This window comes from Martes martes (genome assembly GCF_963455335.1).
Source record: "Martes martes genome assembly, chromosome: 15".
Lineage (NCBI taxonomy): Eukaryota > Metazoa > Chordata > Mammalia > Carnivora > Mustelidae > Martes > Martes martes.
In genome coordinates this window covers 62,038,788-62,058,098 of record NC_137903.1, presented here as the reverse complement: position 1 = coordinate 62,058,098, position 19,311 = coordinate 62,038,788, and the positions used below count along the sequence as shown (strand labels likewise).

Here is a 19,311-nt window from a genome sequence, read left to right as displayed (position 1 = left end):
CATCAGTTAAAAGAATAAGAACTACACTAGGAACAGTGTCTCTTATTATCGAAGGTAAAAATACTGAAGTAAAAATCTAAAAATCTTCAAAGACGAGGCGACTACCTCCGTGCAGTGAGAGCATGACTTCCGCTCGGGCTGCCAAGAGGAAGGAAACAGAACTCGTCCTAATCAGAACTTCTTGGCCTTGGAACTTTATGACCTACTTCATTTCAGTTTATTTACATTCCTGACTCCCTGAGCTCTCAGTGCTCGGGGTCCCTGGGACCTATCTCTTATACTTTCTCTTCATGTATTCTCCCAAGCAGCACAAAAACTTCTGATTAATGTCAGAAACTTCTTAATTCGCTCAATGGTAGCTAAAATAGACTTCAGAAAGTATTAACTGACCTTTTAACTCTTAAGCTACTTGTTTCCAACTGTAGTAAAACTTTTGGACTCCCCTTAAAGGAATGCCGTGAATCTCAAACCAGATTTCTCCTTTGTTTCTTTTTCTTTTGGGGTGAGGGGGTGGTAGTAGTTATAGCAGGTTGTATGATGGATAGAAAATGTCTTATATTCTCAAGAAGCATGTTCTCCAGCACAATGGTTCTCAGGTACAGAACTTACTCATTTTTCTATTTTGAATTCTTAGAATGTCAATTCATAACCCATAGCTGATGTTCAACTGATGTTTGTTGAATTCAGTCACCTTGCTTTGGATCAGTCGGGCTTAAAGGAAGGGTCTGCTAGCATCCTCAGTGCCCTGAGATCCATCCTTGCCTGTCCTTGCTGAGAACACTCCTCAGACAGAGAGGCTTGGCCATGTCTGTGAATCCAACCCCTCCTTCATTTACCCGGAATCCAAGACCCCCAGATGAAGAGTGCATTCTTGGATCTGGGGCCACACTTTTTAATTATTATGTAATGTCTTCATACTGATGTCCTAGGATGCTTTAATATTATTCCTATTATTTCCACCCCTGGCTCTGGGGTTTCCATTTTCTAAAAAAAGTCACAATATACATTATTTCTTAATTCTGAGCAACTGAGGAAAGATACAAGATACAAAATCCATCTTAACCAGGAAGTCCTTTCCATCAAGAGTTATAAAACCACCTGTTACGTTTTTGGAGATTACCTTCTGACATTAAAAATTTTAAAAAATACATAATTTTTAAAATTTGAAGAATTTTATATGTTTCCCAAAAAAATCAGTAACTTTCTCACCAATTCAGTAACCACTTTACCAATTATTCTTTTATTTGTATCATACACATCAACATTTTACAGAAAAAAAAGAACCCCTTAATGTTAAACTCCAATTTCCCTCTGATTCTTTTCGATGTAGACACCTAAATTTTTACACAAACATAATCTGTACATAAATAATGTTTTAACATTTTTGAATCTCATTTAACATTTTTCATACAACTTTACATATATCAATATCAGTTAATGACTACGTAACGGTCTACAATAGCAATACATCAAAATTTACTTATCCATTTCCCAAATCCTGGACTTTTTTTTTTTAATGTGTGTGAATGGAATTGCTAGAAGTATCTTTGTACAAGCAACTTATTTTTCTTTTAAATATTTTCCTGGGCATATGCTGTTCAAAGTAACTTGATCTAGCCAAAAATAGATTGGTTACAGAGGTTTTGATCTAAATAGCTCTTTTAAAAATTACTAATCATGCTACTGGTATGAAGACACATGAATTTAAAAATGTTTTGCTAATATAATAGCATAAACCAGGTCAAAGTTGTTTCAATTTGCATTTTTTGTACTAGGAAACCTGAATATCAATTCCAAGAATTGTCTTTTATTTTTGTCTTTTCATTTGTATTCTATCCTTCCATAAACTTACTTAGTAAAGAGTAGAAACTTTATGGTTTTGCATCTACTTTTTAAAAAATATTAAGCATTTTATCCATGTGTAATGTAAATAGTTTTTAAAAAATCCAATCTCTTCTTTTTTATCTTCTTCCTTAGTGCCATTTTTCATTTTTCTTTAGTTGATCTCACCTACCCCGCTAGTGGTATTTTTCAATGCCATGAAGTTGCTTTTGTACTCCTGGGATGAGAATTGTAGTCTTTTTATTTTCACCTTTATAATCAACATTTTAATTCATATGGAATGAACTGTCTTATATGTAAAGTGGGCCTAATTTTTTTTTTCACACTGACATCCAATTAGTCTTTCTCCCAGTAGTTACTACATAATTATTTCCTTCCAACTGGTTTATTAAGTCTTAGTTAAACTTCCTACTTAGCATCAAAGTGTATTTAGAAAGGTTACTTTAGGATTTAAAGGGCAAGACTCTCACTTCTTTCCCTTAAGTTAAAAAGATAAATCTATCTTTCCTTGCCTGTTTTCCTAATTTGCCACAATTCTGTCAAATTATATAAAATAGAAGTTGGAATGTTCAGTGCAAGTGTAGTAAATCTCCATATTAATGTCATCTAGTGGCATTCCTTTGGCTATGATTTCAAACACATTATCTAACTTAATCTTCACAATAATTCTACAAAATATTATTTCTGTTTTATAGATGGTGAAATTATTTTGATAGGTTCAAACCTTAGGCTATACCTAATAGAACCACTCTGCCGTATTAATAAATGCATAAATATTAATACCAATTCATGACTTCTATTTTCAGGGAGCTGTAAAGTACCTAAGTCTTTCTTGTTTCATTTTCCTCCCGTATAGAAGAGCAACGGAAGACTATTCACAGCTTATTTGGGCCCAGTATCATCTGCATATTTTTATAACATGTTGTTCAGATCAAAAGATACACTATTAAAAAGCATTACTTTGTTGAAATTTAGCCAAATTCTGCTTCCATGAGCTCCTTCGCTCTAACTTTATTTCTAATTAACCCTAAGCTTCACATCTCCCTGGTCTGAGTATAGACGGAGAGGCCGGAGCCCGTAGGCTCTGCTTCCCCGGCAGTGCCGCATGGACTTCCGTATCGGGACAGCCTGGATCCCAACACCGGCTCTTCCCCATACCAGACCCGGGCCGAAGTATTAGTAATTTGCCTCTTTGTTAAAAACGTATTCAATAGGATCAGCCTCACAGGATGGTTAAGACACGGTCACGAGGAAGCGCAGGTGCCTGGCACACAGTGGAGGCTGTGTGTCAACACAGATGGGCTCTGGAGGGCTCTCTTCCTATAGGAGGTACCATTCTGAGGAATGGAAACAGGAGACTGAAGGGGGAGGCACTTCAACTCTTCTGACAACTCCGTGGGCTTTCGCCACTGGAGTACAACAGCGTTGGCTTCCGAGTGCTCTAGAAAAAATGTTTCTGTTCTCCAGGTAACAGCTGAAAGGCTGAAGTGATCATGGAGGCGGTCACCTCACTAACTGTGAGTGGGGCACAAGGGAGGAGACATAGTGAATCCTCCTTCCATTCACGCCTATCCATCACACTCTGCTGCTAATTAAAGTGGCAGCACCACAAAGTGGTGCATCAGAAACTGAGAAATCACTGAGAAACCTCGGGAAACCTACAGACGGCTTCGAGAAACCACTGGTATCCCAAGTTACAAATGCCTCACTCCATCTCCTCTTAGGAATGTCAAAACAGCCAATCAGCAGGACCTTTTCCTGGAGCAATATATATATATATATATTTTTTTTTTTTTCTTTTGGCCCAAGTTAGTTGTTGGAAGTTCTTTTCTTTTAGCCCAGCACAGGGCTCTGCTGAAATTTTCTGAAGTAGTAGTAAACCAGAACTAACCCGATCCCGAGATCTCCTTTGGGACAAACTTCCCGAGAATGACCTCTTCCATGATCAGACGGACTGTCCACCACTTTCTGTAATACAGAGGATTGTGGTGGCGGCACTGCCTTGCTGGTTACAAGGGCTAAGTAGGGGAACTGAACTGCACAATGTGTTGTAAACACCAGACCTTCACAAGTAAAGGATCATGCAAATTTAATCTTTGAACAGTTGGCACTTGCACGGAAGTTGCTATTGCTACTACCATGTCTGTACATTTATATTATATACAAAAGACCCACAGAGTTTACTGTGTGTGTTTAACTATTCAGAGGCAGAAGCAACTAAATTAATTATAAAAGTAACTAAAATATTCCTTCCTTATTATTGTTACTATAGACTAATAAAATCTGAAGGTCATTAGCAGATACATATTACGTCCCTTTAAGCACAGTTGCTAATACGGAACCCTCACTAATACACCCAATACTAAAATAAAACTAACTTTGTCCAATAATCAATCAGTTACTGACAGGATAACAACAACATCCAATAACTGAATGTCTCAAACAGAATTAAAACACATCTGCATATATCATCATATAACCTGTTCTAATTAATCATATACGAAACAGTCCTTTAAGTGTAAATATTCTGATGCCAGGATGAATGTCCAATGTAGCATTTCCAGCTTGCTCTTTTCTAGTTTTGAAGGTGCTTCTCTGGGCTTTCTAGGTTTTGACTTCCCTCAGAGGAGTCTACTTTGGCCATGATTATATTATTGGTTCCAGGAGCCTCTGGTTGCTTATCATCACCATCAAAGATAATATCTTCCGGATTTGGAGGTGGGGGGCAGAATTCTTCATTGGGAAAGATCTCCTGGAAAAGTGTTTCAGCTTGCTTGACTGCATGCTCATTTCCCAGTGCGCAGTCAGGCCCAGAGCAGACGTAAACATTGGAAGGTAAGCCCTCATATGAGCTTCTGCTGATGCCCGAAGAGTCTCTCATGTTGAAATAAAGAGCCCACAAGAGTCTTGGCTTTGTACATTCTTCCTGGTCTATTTCTGTTTCATTGTATGGGGTGAATAATTTCTTCACTACTGACTCTAAGTCTTCTCTTGCTGTTTTAGAAGATGAACAGGTCAGATGTACCAGATAGGTGTCTTTCATGCACGTCATGGTCGAAGAACACAATTCGGTGACACGAACAGCACATGTTCCTGATTCCACTGGAGGCACTACCAAAATGGAAATCTGCTGATCTGAATCTGCCTTTAGTATAGACTGATCTGTAATGAGCACTGCCCTGGAGATCTGCTTATACCGCACATTTGAGCATGCTTCCTCAGAAAGGTAACTGTCCTCCACAATAAAGTATTTAGCATTTATTCTTTGACCTAAGTGATCTATAATTGCTTTACATTTTCCAGAATCTTTGTCAACTACCAGGCATTGAACTTTGTGACGAAGACAATAGATTCCACCAAAAACTGCACACATCCTGCAGAAACACTGGGGAATTTCTCCTTGCCCATACAAGGGAAATAAAAAGGGGGTGTTGCCAAACCGTCCAAGACACCGAAGGAAGTTTTTCGTTGCTTTAAGGCCATCTATTGTACTGCAAGATGATTCTGTCATTGCAATTGAATGCAGCACAAAATGCTGGAGGTTGGGGGTTAATTTTTTAGTTTGTAAGTACTCTGAAAACGAGCATTGCACAAAAGCTTGGTATTGATCAGGATGTTGTTCATAGTCTAAACAAAACGTAAGAAATTTCATCAGTATCCTCTTTTCAACCATAGTGAGTTCTTTGCTATTAAAGACATCTGCTCTGGAACAAGGCACCTGTTCTACTTTTCCTTCACGGAACGCAAGAATCCTAGTGACGTTTTTAAACTCTGCGTAACGACTAACATTTGATTTGATTAAGAGATCAATTAGCAATCCTTGAGAATACAGCAGCTTTGATACCAAATCAATATTAAACCTCCTGCTTTCTTTAACTATTTGAGAGTAAGTAATCTTCTTTCTCTTTGGTTGGTCAGTGCTGTCTTTCTCTACAGGTTTCTTTCCATCTTTATCTCCATCTGAAACTGTGGGTATACGGGTTTCATCTCCACAGTACTCTTCCTTGGCCAAGGTGTCCTCGACATCAGTTACTTCCAGTGAAACTTCTCCATCACTTTTTGGAGTGTCTTTGGTGGGCGTTTCATAGCTGGCAGCATGTAATGAGTGTGTTTCTTCAGACAAGCATGCAGAATGCAGAGGGTTAGGGGTGGTGCCGGATGTTGCTGAGGAAGGACTTTTCTGCAGAGCCTCCATCTCGTCAACACCGTCATCCACATCCTGACTGGCATAACAGAACACTTCTGTGTGTTGGATGGTTCCGTCCTTCTTGCGAAGAGCGACAGCTTCTTCTGTGTCATGGATCAGGCCTTGCCATGAGGCAGTATCTTCTTCCGCAATGTCACTGTTTTGCTGATACTCCTTCAACCAGGAGAGCAATCCCGAAAAGCTGAAACTTGCCCAGTTTCCTCCATAGTAGCTTCTGGAATCAAGATGCAGAACCCTCTGGCCACTTCTTGAACACGCGGCTGCAAGGATGGATTCAGGCAGACCTGTCCCTATTATGACCACATCAAACTCTGTGGGAAGCTGGTCCGCCATTGTGGGAGAGAAAGCTTCGGGTGACAACTGCTGACAAAGGAGATGCGTGGGAGTCTAGGCTGAGGGCTCCGCTGAGCTGCGCATACGCCGTAATCCAATCTCTCCTTGTGATAGTCTAGTTCATCCCAGAAGTACGGAGGTTGTAGGTCCTAGCCGTTTAACAGTTACCCTTTCTTAATATTGTTTTCCTTATAGGTCAGTAGCATAAAAAGATGATAAAGTATATCTAATCACATCTGAGAACACTAAAACGGATGTGTGGTTTTCATTCCTGCATTTCATCTTAGCAGTAAATGTCAAAATGCATCACACATGCATTTGTGACTGGAACTCTTCTCTGAAAGAAGAAAATTCAAGAAAGAATACATCTGTAAACAATATCAAGAGAAAAGTAATTTCATGCAACAGCAATTACAATGACTCCACTGGAGTCCAACTTGTTATCAGGACATGAGCCTCTAGGAAAGCAAATCATTAAATGCTTTCTTACATATTTTCTAATTTCTCAAAAAGGAACAGTAGAGATTTACCCCCCAAAACACACAGTAATGAGGAAGTAACATCATAATGTCCCATAAAAACAATTTTCATAATACAGTTCTGTACCTTTTGCTTTTAATAAAATTAATATTTGAATAGAACTATACAGAACTGTGAGCTTAGACTGTAAGAAATGTGTGGTTCCACTGTGTTTATGGAAACAGACTATACACTATGTGCACACTGTCATGATGAGGAATATTTCTGTGGCCAATTAAGCCTGTGGGTGATTTTAGAACAGCTGAATGAAAGACATTTCCATGCAACGAGCACCCTTAGGATCCCGTGGTAGCATCGTGAGACTGTTTCAACTGAATTAACCAGTCAGATTATTGCAAAAGGATTATTTCAGTAAAACAACTAGCATTTTGAGATATTTAGGTGCAAAAAAGGTTTACTGGAGGGAACATGCATTTAAAAAAAATATTTATATGAATGAACATATGTGCATGTGTTTTTTTAAGTGTAAGTTAAAAAGGAAAATTCCCACCTTTGTAAGTTAAAATATCTTAACATAAATCATACCTACTTCTAAAATCCAAGTGAACATAGGGTGACTTGCATTTTGCCAGACTCTGGCTCTGACCCTGAATCTCTGTATCACAAGATGAAGGCCCCGTCCAAACATCCCCTAAGATTAACATGTTGTTTGCCGTTTTTGAAGGGGTAGGAGGCAGCAGTGCAAAAAGGCTCTCCCATTAACTTCTGGCACAATACTGATTATATGCCACACACAGAACATTTCTGTGGCACGAGGTGTGGCTAGAGTTGCAACAACCGAGGGGCTGAAAGGCATACTCACCTGAAGTCTTTAGGCTAATGCACTATACGCACCACGTGACGGGGGCCTTTCTATCAGCTGTAATGGTGCAGTTAGAGGAAGAGTTCTTGGAGCCCTAATTTTCCCTACCATTATGCTTGCTGAACAAAACATCAGTACTAACTGGGCTGGCCTAGGCTTAGATGACGAATTAGCCTGGACATCTGTAAAACAAGCCATTCAACTGAAAGTCGGATTAAATTGACTAGTTCACGGAACAAACCGACTGGTCAGTTTAGTGGAATGGCCGTCTCAATGGTCCTCTCTAGTCAAAGCCTCTGCCTCAAGAATAGCGGTGATTCTACACTTGTTTTCGGCGTTTCCCTGAAAAAACAGGAATTGCGCACCGGTGGGGCAGTTGCAACGCCTACCCATAGGTGTGTGTGTGTCTGTGTTACTTCCCCTGCCTTCTTCTAGCAGGGTGTGAGGAGGAAGACAGCCCCCAGGAAGGTATGGGAAGAAAAGTAACCACAGTGTGTGCTTATTCTTGGCCCAGGAGATAGAGCAGAGGATACAAGGCCTAAGAGCTAAAACCAGGCACCTTCTAACCCACAGATGTTGAGAGTCTTCGAATAACCAAGCACGTAAGACAGAACAACCTTAAAGAACAGGTAGCTCACTCCCCCGTAAGAGAGAGAACAAAACTGACTGCAGGAGAGATTAAGTGACTGGCAAAGTCCACACAAGAGGTTAGCCAGGCCATGGAGTGGAGGCCACTCCTGTGTCATCAGGCCATTGGGCTTTCCACTTGATAGGGCAGCCTCTCCAGGAATCTCTAGAACAAGCAGCCACTTCTGGCATTTTTAGATTTCCTCCCCCTTCAACACACCACAGTGAGCTCTTGTTCAGGGATGACCACCGGCGAAGCACCCTCCCTTTCTTTGACTTTAACCCTTATCTAGAAGCACAAACCTTGGAATTTACTTCAGGCAAAGAAATTCTTAATCTTGGCTAAGAACTTTTTCAGTTCCATCACAACCCCACTACTGACTTGTCTCCCAGGGCTTAAATAATGTCTTTGAGTCGGATCCCAGAGTTTCCACCTCTAATCTAAAAATAAGGACAAAGTCATGGTTGAAAGCAGTAACTATATGCGCAGAGAAACAGAGCAGTCGTCAGGAGAAACACTGTGTGCAGTGAATGTTTCTAGCAGTCTTAGAAAATCCCTTCTGACTAGTAAGGCACCTGAGCAGGGGGGAATGAAGAAGAAAAAGCAACGGAAGGAGACGCAGCAGCAGAATGAGGTCACACAGGCAAGAGATGAGGAAGAGGGTGAATGCTGGTACTAATAAAGAACTCAACACACCCTTCATTTTAAACCCCCAGACCCAGAGTCCAAATAGAACTGCCCAGCATAGAAAAAGCACTTTTTGGAAACACGAACTTTAATGTCTATGATCAAACACCTGTTGCCCAGCCCAGGAAGCATTACTGATGACACTTTAGGGTTAAGCTTCAATCACCGTCCTTAATGGAAAGCTTAGCCCTGCCTAAAAAATCGCCTGACACGTATTTTAAATTAATATAAAGAGTATAAGCACACAGCCATCTGTATCACCAGTTGCATACACTTAACGGCCGCCTCCCAAGTTTCAAATCTTTGTATAAATAAAATTCTCAGGCTGCTTATTGAAGGGGGGAGTAGTATTAGAATATTAGAAAAACTCAAATAAATGAAATCATGATTCCTATGACAATTTTTGTTTCCTTCAAAATACCAAAAAGTGAATTATAACAAATACAATATTTGGGTTTGCCACAACATAGGAGGTTGGTAAATAACACAGTTTCTGATAATGCTACAAAGATTTTGTTCTCAAAAACCTGCCAAGATAAGAGCAGTGATAAATAATCAATATATTTCACCTTTTTTTTTTCAACGACCTTTAAGACCTGTGAAATACACATTCCTATTTCGCATCTCGTGCAAATGAAATTCCTGGAGTACACACCATAAAATAATTCCCAAGCTTAGAAAATCACATCTTCAATGATACATGCTTCAAAATGAGCATCTTTCAAAATGTCAAGTCTCAATAAGACACGAATCTTCCACGGGATTAGGAGGATTGCTGAAATAAATCTTCAATTAACAATCAAGTTCTACTTTAATGAAATCTACCGGCTGCACAGCTAACTGTCCATCTAGGGTGGGATTCTGAGCCAGCTGTAATCTCACCTTAGATTCTGGGGCGCTGGAACCCCTAAGGAGAAAAATACAGTAAAAACAGCTTAGAAGGCCACATGCCCATTCGCATTCTGAAAACCTGAATGAAGCTCTTTCACTTCTAGGAAGCATTCAAAGGTTTACATCTGCTAATGAGCAAAATTAAAGGAAAAAAAAAGTACACACTGCCACTCTGCCACAAACAGTACTGAATTCAACCTCTTCTCATCCCCCTCTCCAGCCTTCCTTAGTTACTTTTTCTTGAATCTGTGGACTCTACAGCCCTTCGTTTCCTTCCTCAAAGTGCAAAGCCGCGGCTCGTGCCCTGTTGAACTGTACTAGGGGTGAACACAGACACGAGAGGAACTGGACAGCGGATGGAGGGGGTCGGGGAGGAGCTGGGGCCAAATCCGGGCTGGGGTTTAGGGCCGGCTGCGGGGACAGGAGCGGTCCCAGGGACAGAGCCGAGGCCGCCGTGGAGCGAGAGGAGGTGAAGTCGAGGAAGGGAGGCCATGCAGCTTGGGATGGACGAGAGGCGGCGAGACCCGCGCGGGCGCTGAGCGGCAGGGCGGGTGGGAGAAGGGGACGCGCGGGGAGGCGCCGAGGGTGGGCTGGGCGGCCGGGGGACGCACAGAGACGGTGGCAATGCAGGAACGGAAGTTTGCGGAGGGGAGAACGCTTTCTCCTCCCAGCCCGACTCACCGAAGAGGCTGCTGCTAAACCCGTCCCACACGCAGCCCACGGTGTCCCAGACCCAGCCGTTCCTCAGGCAGGACACGAAGGTAAAGGTGACCCCGAAGAGGGAAACCAGCAGGTCGCTGAGGCTGATGTTGACCAGCAAGAGGTGGGTGGGAGTGCGGAGCCGCGGGAACTTGTAGTAGAGGACGAGCACCAGCAGGTTGTTGCCGACGCCCAGCAGCCCGATGCCGCCGAGCAGCAGCGCCAGGCGCTCGTAGGTGCCCGGGCTGAAGGGAGGCGCGGGGCTGAGCGTCCCCGCCGCTCCCGGTCCCTCGGCGCCCGCGGCCCCGCCGCCCTCCCAGTGGCCCTGGCCGCCGCTACGGTTCCCCGAGTACATGGCCCGGCGCCGGCGCGCTCGGCGGACGAGGCGCTCAGCCTCCCGCGCGGCCCGTGGCGCGCTCCGCACTGGGTGGGGCTCCAGCTCCGCCGCCCGCTCGGGCCATTGTGCGCGCCGGGACCGCCCTCCCCTACCCCTTCCGCCCGCGCGCCTCCGTAGCCCTGCCCCCTCCCGCGCGCCGCGTTCCCGACACGCCTCTGTAGCTCCGCCCCCTACCTCCGCTCGTCGCGTTCCCGCCGCTGCCCGCGCCCCAGCGCCCCCTCGTAGCCCCGCCCCCTCTCCCTGGGCGGGCTCCTGTGGCCCCGCCCCTCACCGCAGCGCGCCGCGTTCCCGCCGTTCCCCGCGCCCCGGCCCCCTCGGTAGTTCCTCCCCGTTCCTCTTTGGCTTCACCGCCGCTCCCCGCTCGCTCGGGCTTTGCCGGGTCTTCTGGTCCCAGAGTCTTCAGGCCCCGGCCCTTCTGCCCCGGCGTGTGCGCGCTCGCGTGCACGCGCGCCGGGCCCGAGGGGAGGAGAAGTCGGCGGCGGTGGCTCCCCACTCCCCGTCTCCGGGCGCCGCGCTTGGACGCTCCCGTTCACGCCCTCACTCGTGCACTCACTCCCTTGCAAGCGTGTGTGCGCCCCTGCGTCTAACTGTGCTGACTAGAAGGTGTGCGAGGGCCTTCCATCTTGGGCTTCTCACCTTCCCGGGAAGCCGCCCGCGCCCCGCCGCCCGCGCCCCGCGCCCCGCGCCCCGCGCCCCGCGCCCCTCTCCTCTCACACCGGAAACGGGGCCCCAGGCTGGACCCAGACCCGCCGATGTCGTCCCTCGCGTGCTGCTCCGGCGTAGCGACAGTCGGTTCTGTGACTGAGGCCGGCCGAAGCCCCTCCCCGGCGGCGACTATCCGGGCTGTGCCCTCCGAGCTTCAACCTAAATCCAGCAGGGGTGGCGAGGCGGCTGCTCTACTTAGAACAGCACACATTCCCCGCTTGGCCTTTCCCCAGTAGCCGTGGAAATAGAGTGCACCGCACATATAGGCTGTGACCGTGATCACGGCCTGCGGGGGCCGCGCCGCGCTCCCTGCAGAGCCCCTGGCGGGGTCCCAAAGGAGGAACACGTCCGGGCCAGACCTGAGGAGGCTCTGGGAGCTGGTGACTAAGGCGGTGTGGAAGGGCAAAGGAGTTGTCCCCTAGGAGGGTGTTGACCCCTTTCACCTCGGTTCAAGAGCCCGGCGGAGACTGACCAGCTTCACTGAACCCCCGGTCTAAACTCCCCGGACATGTAGCATCAAAGAGGGCGGGTGATCTCTCCGCCCCGGTGCACTGAGAGATATGTTCTGCCCTCAAAACCTTGATTTGTCTTTAAAGATCCTAATCTGGATTTGTCATCTATGAGACTACTTAACCCATCCACACCTTTAAAAATTTTGTTTTATATATATGTATATATTTATATAGAGAGATGTACAGAACCATTTAACAAGTTCTGTATATTTAACGTTCCCTGTGTTTTCATCACACTTCCTTCCCAGTCTACAGTGAGTTCTCAGTAAATATTCATTGAATGAATAAAGAAGGACTCACTGTATGTTCTCCATTCCTTCATCCAATCATTCTTTCTTTCATTGGTGCTGACTCCCTGCCCTCACAAAGCTTATATTCTGGTTGTGCTGGGACAGCAGACAATAATCAAATAATTACATATGCAGTGTGTCAAGTGCAGATACGTGCCATAAAGAAAAACAAGGCAAAGAAAGGGTATGGGGGAGAGAAGGAAAAGGGTATTTTGCATAGGTGGTTGTGGATGGCTGTGCTGAGTTCTGCAGGCACAGGGAACATGTACTGAGTCGGGCGTGTGCTTAGCTCCTTAGAGAAAAGAAACAAGGAAACCAACGTGGCCGGTGGAGCAAAAGGGGAATTAAGAAGCAAAGGCAGAGGGGGCGCCCGGGTGGCTCAGTTGGTTGAGCGACTACCGTTGGCTCCGGTCATGATCCCGGACTTCCAGGACCGAGTCCCGCATTGGGCCCCCAGCTCCTTGGGGAGTCTGCTTCTCCCTCTGACCTTCTCCTCTCTCATGCTCTCTCTCACTCACTCTCTCTCAAATAAATAAATAAAATCTTTAAAAAAAAAAGAGAGAAAGAAAGAAATGAAGGCAGAAAGGTGAGCCGTGATTGGGCAGATCATGCAAGGCCATGGCTATTTTAATAAAAGGACTTTGGCTTTTACTCTCTCAGGGTCAAGTCCAGGGCAACGTGTATGGGAGACGAATAACAGCAGGGAACGAAAAAGGGGAGTAGGAGGCTCTTGGCAAATGTGTAAGAATTCCGATAGAGTCATTTTTACAATATTATTAATGGTTAAGGACGTTCATTATACTTGAGAGAAACAGGCACTGTTGGCACAAATATAGTTTAAATTGTCAACAATGATAGGCCATTCTTTGGGGAAAGGAACGTCTTTCCAACAATGGTGCTTGGAAACCTGGATGTCCTCCTGCAAAAAATAAAGTTGGACCTTTCTCTTAACACGGTATAGAAAAATTAACTCAGAAAGGATCAAACAGCTAAGCTTAAGCACTCAAACTATAGAACTCTTAGAAGAAAGCATAGGAAAAAAAGTCTTCATTGCATTGGATATGGCAAATAATTTCTGGGACATGGCACCAAACGCACAGGTAACAAAAGAAAAACATGGATAACTTAAACTCCAACAAAATTTAAATTGTGCATCAAAAGACGCTATCAAGAGAGTGAAGTTACAACTCATAAAATATTTGCAAATCATAGATCTGTAAAGGATTAATATCCGGAATATAAAAAGAACTCCTACAACTCAACAGTAACAACAAAAAAATCCCCAAGGACCCAGTTCAAAAATGGGCAAAGCACCTGAATAGACATTTCTCCCAAGATAAACGAATGGCCTATAAGCACATGAAAAGGTACTCAACCTCATTAGTCATTAGGGACATGCAAATCAAGGCCGCAATGAAATATCACTTCACACCCACTAGGATGGCTATTTTCAGAAACTAAACTCTAAAACAAAAAATGGAAAAAAGGGGTGCCTGGATGGCTCAGTGGGTTAAAGCCTCTGCCTTCGGTTCAGGTCATGATCTCAGGGTCCTGGGATTGAGCCCGGCATCGGGCTCTCTGCTCAGCAGGGAGCCTGCTTCCCCCTCTCTCTCTCTGCCTGCCTCTCTGCCTACTTGTAATCTCTCTCTCTGTCGAATAAATAAATAAAATCTTTAAAAAAAATGGAAAATAATAAGTGTTAACAAGGGTGTGGAGAAATAACCCTGGTGTACTGCTGCTGAGAACGCAAGATGGTGCAGTCACCATGGAAACAGTGTGGCAGCTCCTCAAAACGTTAAACAAACAAAACGTTAAATGAGTTACCATATGATCATATGATATGCTCATATCATAGAATTATCACATGATGACTATGTAATAATTATAATTAAGTATTATAATTATGTAATAATATATTACACATAGGTAATACATATCACCAAAAGAACTGAAGCAGCGATTTGAATAGATATTTGTACACCAATATTTATAGCAGCCAAAAGGTGGAAATAACCCAAATGCCCATCATCAGATAAATGGATAAACAAAACGTGGCATACAATGGAATATTACTCAGTCATAGAAAGGAATGAAATTCTAGTACGTTATAACATGCATAAACCTTGAAAACATTATGTTAAGTGAAATAAGCCAGACACAAAAGGACAAATATCATGTGATCCCACTTATAGGAGGCACCTAGCATAGGCAAATTCATGGAGACAGAAAGAATTGTGGCTGCCAGGGGCTGAAGTGGGAGGAACTGGGAGTTAGTGATTAGGATCACAGAGCTTTGGTTTGAGATGATGCAAAAGTTCTGGAAATGGACAGTGGTGATGGTTCATAACATTGGGAATGTACTTAATGTACTTAATGAACATTAATGTACTTATGTACTGAATGTACTTAATGCCACAAAATTGTACACTTTTATGCTACATATATTTTACCACAACAAAAAAGTATGCACAAATTGTGCCTGCATCTAACAGAGAAGGAAAATAAAACAGATGTAACCAATTTGTTGAGCAAGATACTCAACATGTATAAGCTGAAAGTGACTTTATTCTAGCTCCCATTAGTCATTTCAAATGTCTTCTCTGCTCCTGTTCCTTAACTGTCTTTGGATGGCATTTTGTCAGGTCCCAAAGCCTTTCTGGTCACTTTCAATTAATATAAAGTCCTGAATATTGTAATACTGAAATGTTGAAACTCATGGAAAACTCACTTGTCAATCCTCCAAAACAGAGCCTGCTTCAGGCCTGGAGAACTTCAGGAGATAGGTGTGGAGGGGACAATAAATTCAGCTTCTCCCATTCCCTAAGTCTACTACCTTAGATGCTGCTCTGGGCCCCTCTGGGATTTCAAGCAAAAATCTTCCCTGATTGGTAAAGTTGTCACCTGATTTTGGTGCCCTCTGATTGTAGCAGATTTTAAGTGCTGTCATTTTCTCTTCTAGGGTGATTCATGGGTTCTTTTGAGGACCTGAGATCATGGAGATCTGTCTCTCACAAGTCCCTTGACAGGGCCAATGCCTTTGTCAGCTGGCTGCTTGCATCCCCCTCTGGGACCCTGGTTAGGGCCCCCAGACCCTGCAGGCAGCCTTCTCCAGTAGGGGGCCCTGATCATTTGGCATCCAGCCTTCTGGAAACGTATGCATCCTTGTCCCACCAAATTCTGAATGTGGACTGCGGTGGAGAACAGGCCAGGCCGTCTCTCCCCTCTGGTGCCCACTGGGTGGAAGGAAGTTGAGAAAAGTCAGGGCCCCTTGGCTACTCCCAAAATTCCAAGGAAGTGCTCATGAGTGCTCTCCTCAGTCTCCGAAGAAATTGCCTTCTTTTCAGTAGTTTGAACTACTACCTGCAGAACTGGTTTTTCCAGTGTCTCTGTACACCCTCCTGCATCAACTATGCAGCCCTGTCCTTTAGATTGGGGGAGTTCTTCAATTGTATTGTGGGGCCCCACCCAAGGCATCAGGGGATCCCTTTTAATATCCTCCTACATACACCAGAGCATTAAATCATCCCTCTCCCTGTATTCCAAGCAAGTCCTTTATAACGTACAAGGGGGTGGGGGTGAGGGGGAATGGAGATGGGTTTATCTGTCATTCTTGTGTGGGATCCCTGATAACCCCCAGCCTTCTGTGTAATTTGTGTGTAATCAGGCACATGTCACCTGACAGGGAACTTCCAGACCCTTGCTCAATGGAGTAAACTTCCAAGGACTGGGATGCTGGCTCTCTAACCTTGGTCCCTGGTGGGAAACCCTTACTGAAAAGTCTTGCCAAATATATCTGCACCTTTTCCTGCCTTCCAAAACATCTTTGAGGTGCCTGCGTGGCTCAGTGGGCTCAGCGTCTGCCTTTGGCTCAGGTCATGATCCCAGAGTCCTGGGATTGAGTCCTGCATAGGGCTTTTTGGTCCATGGAGAGCCTGTTTCTCCCTCTGCCCCTCCCCCTTCTGCTCCTCCTCCCACTCATGCTTGCACGCACTCTCTCTCTCTCTGACAAATAAGTGAAAGCTTTAAGAAATAAAATAAAGAATTTTAAATAAAGATTTAGTGAATGTAATTGAATTAAACAAAAAGAGAGAGAGAATCTGGCATGTCTAGTTCTGAACGTCAATTCTCCTAGTGCGTATAGCTCCTCGGATGTAGGACTCAGCTTTATCTATAAACTGTGTACCTGTCCACACTCCTCTTCCCCAAAATGCATACATTTCTTTAAAAATGAAACGTCATTTACAACCTCGCTCTTAAAAGCAGAGTGTGAGTGACCAAGGAGTTAGGACAGAGTGGACACTCGATTTCTTGAAAGAACTGTTTAGTGAAGTTATGATTTGTGTGTAATCAAGATAAATCAGAATTAATCAAAGAAGGGATGTTTGGGTGGGTCAGTCAGTTAAGCATCTGCCTTTGGCTCAGGCTGGGATCCAGTCCCAGGTCAGGCTCCTTGCTCAGCAGGGAACCTGCCTCTCCCCTGCCTCTGTCTGCTGCTCCCCCTCCTCATGTTCTCTCTCTTTCTCTGACAAATAAAATCTTAAAAAAAAAAAAAAAAGAACTAATCAATGAAGATATCACCCCTCTGGGGTGAAATGAGCATTCTCAGCTGATGCACGTAGCAGGGCACAAGAAGGGCATGACACCAGCTGACCAGCAAAGAATCTGGACCATGCTTACTCAGGCATTTTCAGGGTAAAAAGATGACACAAGAAAGGTGAAGACATAGATCGATTGATCAATAGATATAGATGGATAGATAACCACACCAACATCATTGTAGTGAAATTTTTATATGTTTTAGTGAAATTTTGGGACAAAAAGAACCTTTATAAGCTTCCTGAGTGTGTGCGTGTGTGTGTGGTGGCGGGGGGGGGGGGTGGGAGATAAAAACAAGTCATATACAAAGGATCAGGGGTAGAATAGTTTATGATTAGCAGCAGAAGCTGATTCAAAAAGACTTTATAACAACATGAGAAGAAAAAAGACAATGGAAGAATATCTTCATAATATTCAACAAAAGTGATTTCTAACCTAGAACTATAAACCCAACCAAATAGCACTCGAATGCAAGAGAAGATTAAGAATGTCTGCGAACCTGCAGGATATATCAAAAATTTATCTTCCAGGCACTCTTTCTGGATGTAAGCCACCAAAATGAGGGAATCACCCATGGGAAAGAAAGGCATAGGATATAAAAGTGAGGATAAGGGAATTCCCAAAATGATGGCAAAGGGGGTGGCACTGTGACAGGGGTGTCCTGTTGCACAGAAGTCATCTTTCCAGGCTGCAGCAATGTGACCCAAGAGACAGGAGTGCTATCAAGTTGCCTTCTTTTGCATCATCCTTTTATACCGGCTCAGGGAAACCATTTCACCTATTTTTTCATAGTTTTTTTTTTTAACTTTTATTTATTTTTTGTAACCTGTATGTCGGATATGGGGCTCAAACTCATGACCCAGAGATCAAGAGTCACATGCTCTTCCAACGGAGCCAGTAACATGCCCCATTAGAACAGTTTTAGAATTATAGAAAAACACAATATAGTGCAGGCGGTTCCCATATAATACCTTCTCACCCAGTTTCTCTTCTTATTAACATCTTACAGGAGTTTGGCTTATTTGTTACAACTCATGAGCCAATATTGATAATTTGCTATTGGTTTAAAGCCTATAGTTAATCATACTGCCTTATTCTCTACCTTATGTCTTTTTCTGTTCCAGCATCTCAACCAGGATATCACATTACATCGAGTCATTCAATCTCCTTAGGCTTTTCTTGGCTGTGATAGTTTCTCAAACATTCCTCATTTCTCATGGCTCTGATAGTTTGAGAAGTTCTGGTCAGTGGGTGGTTGTTGTTGTTTTTAGTTTTTATTATTGAAGTATATTTGACCTACAGTGTTATATTAGCTACAGGTGTACATCATGATGACTGGACAATTCTATACATCACTCAGGGCTCACCATAAATGTAGGACCATCGGTCACCATCTTACATCACGGCAATACCATTGACTATATTCCCTGTGCCGTATTCAACTAATGACATCTTGAAGAACTTTCTTCTCAATCAAAAACTACTCCTTGCCCATCTCCGCCTCACTTATTTTAACTGAACATCAATGGATAAAGGAAGAAGAAAAGTTTTTATTTCCTCCGACCTCTAAAAATATCTTTTTCAGGAATATAAATGACAAATGCTGAAGGACACTTTCATCTTTAGAAGTGTTTTTAGAATGAATGTCAAGTTGACTCTCCACAGCATCTTGAGGAAGGCAAATGGTTTGAGGTGGGAGGAGTTAGAGGGGAGAGAAAGTAATGCCCAATTTCCTTCCCTAGGGAAGGAAATCCATTCTACTTCCCTCCCAGGGGGTGCCCCCCCCCCACACATTCACTCAGTCACACACACATACACACTCATACACATACTCACACAGTTTGTGAGGAAAGAAAGCTCAGTGCCCTCCTTATAAAGGAAGGGGAGGTTACAGAGATATTATGATGCAATGAGGACCATATGAAAGACACTGGTAACATTATGAGGTCAGGATTTTTACTGAAATGCTTCCCTATAGGAAATGCATTAGACTGAGCCAGGCTAAGGTCCTAGTGGCGACTCTGGTTCCTACCCACAATATGAGATTTTAAGATCACAGGGATGCGACCCGGGACAAAACTTGAGACAGCAGGGAGGCACTGTGACAACTGGAAGTTGTTTCAAGTTGACAAATCTGTGCTCTTGCTTTCTGCACAGAAATAAAGAGATTCCCTGTGTCCCT

General features: G+C 43.9%; 2 protein-coding genes across 3 annotated transcripts in view; both read right to left on the bottom strand.

The window, feature by feature from the left end:
• The window catches only part of OPN3 (opsin 3), a gene marked incomplete at its 5' end in the record, with an annotated part of 44,854 nt that extends 33,870 nt beyond the window's left edge, over positions 1-10,984 (bottom strand). The window contains 2 exons of one of the 2 annotated variants that reach the window (XM_080825136.1): positions 3,644-6,719; positions 10,612-10,984. In XM_080825136.1, coding sequence (XP_080681262.1) covers positions 6,679-6,719; positions 10,612-10,984 — 414 coding nt within the window. In that variant the 3' untranslated portion in view covers positions 3,644-6,678. Of the gene's footprint in view, positions 1-3,643; positions 6,720-10,611 lie in introns of those variants that run through there. The other variant, XM_080825135.1, reaches the window with a different exon arrangement.
• CHML (CHM like Rab escort protein) lies at positions 506-6,714 on the bottom strand. Its single transcript, XM_080825134.1, has one exon. The coding sequence runs from the start codon at positions 6,380-6,382 to the stop codon at positions 4,418-4,420; it is 1,965 nt and encodes a 654-aa protein (XP_080681260.1). The 5' UTR covers positions 6,383-6,714; the 3' UTR covers positions 506-4,417.
• Positions 10,985-19,311: the final 8,327 nt, after the last annotated feature.

Coding starts and splice junctions, on each gene's coding strand:
- CHML (XM_080825134.1), bottom strand. CDS start 6,382: ATGGCGGACCAGCTTCCCACAGAGTTTGATGTGGTCATAATAGGGACA.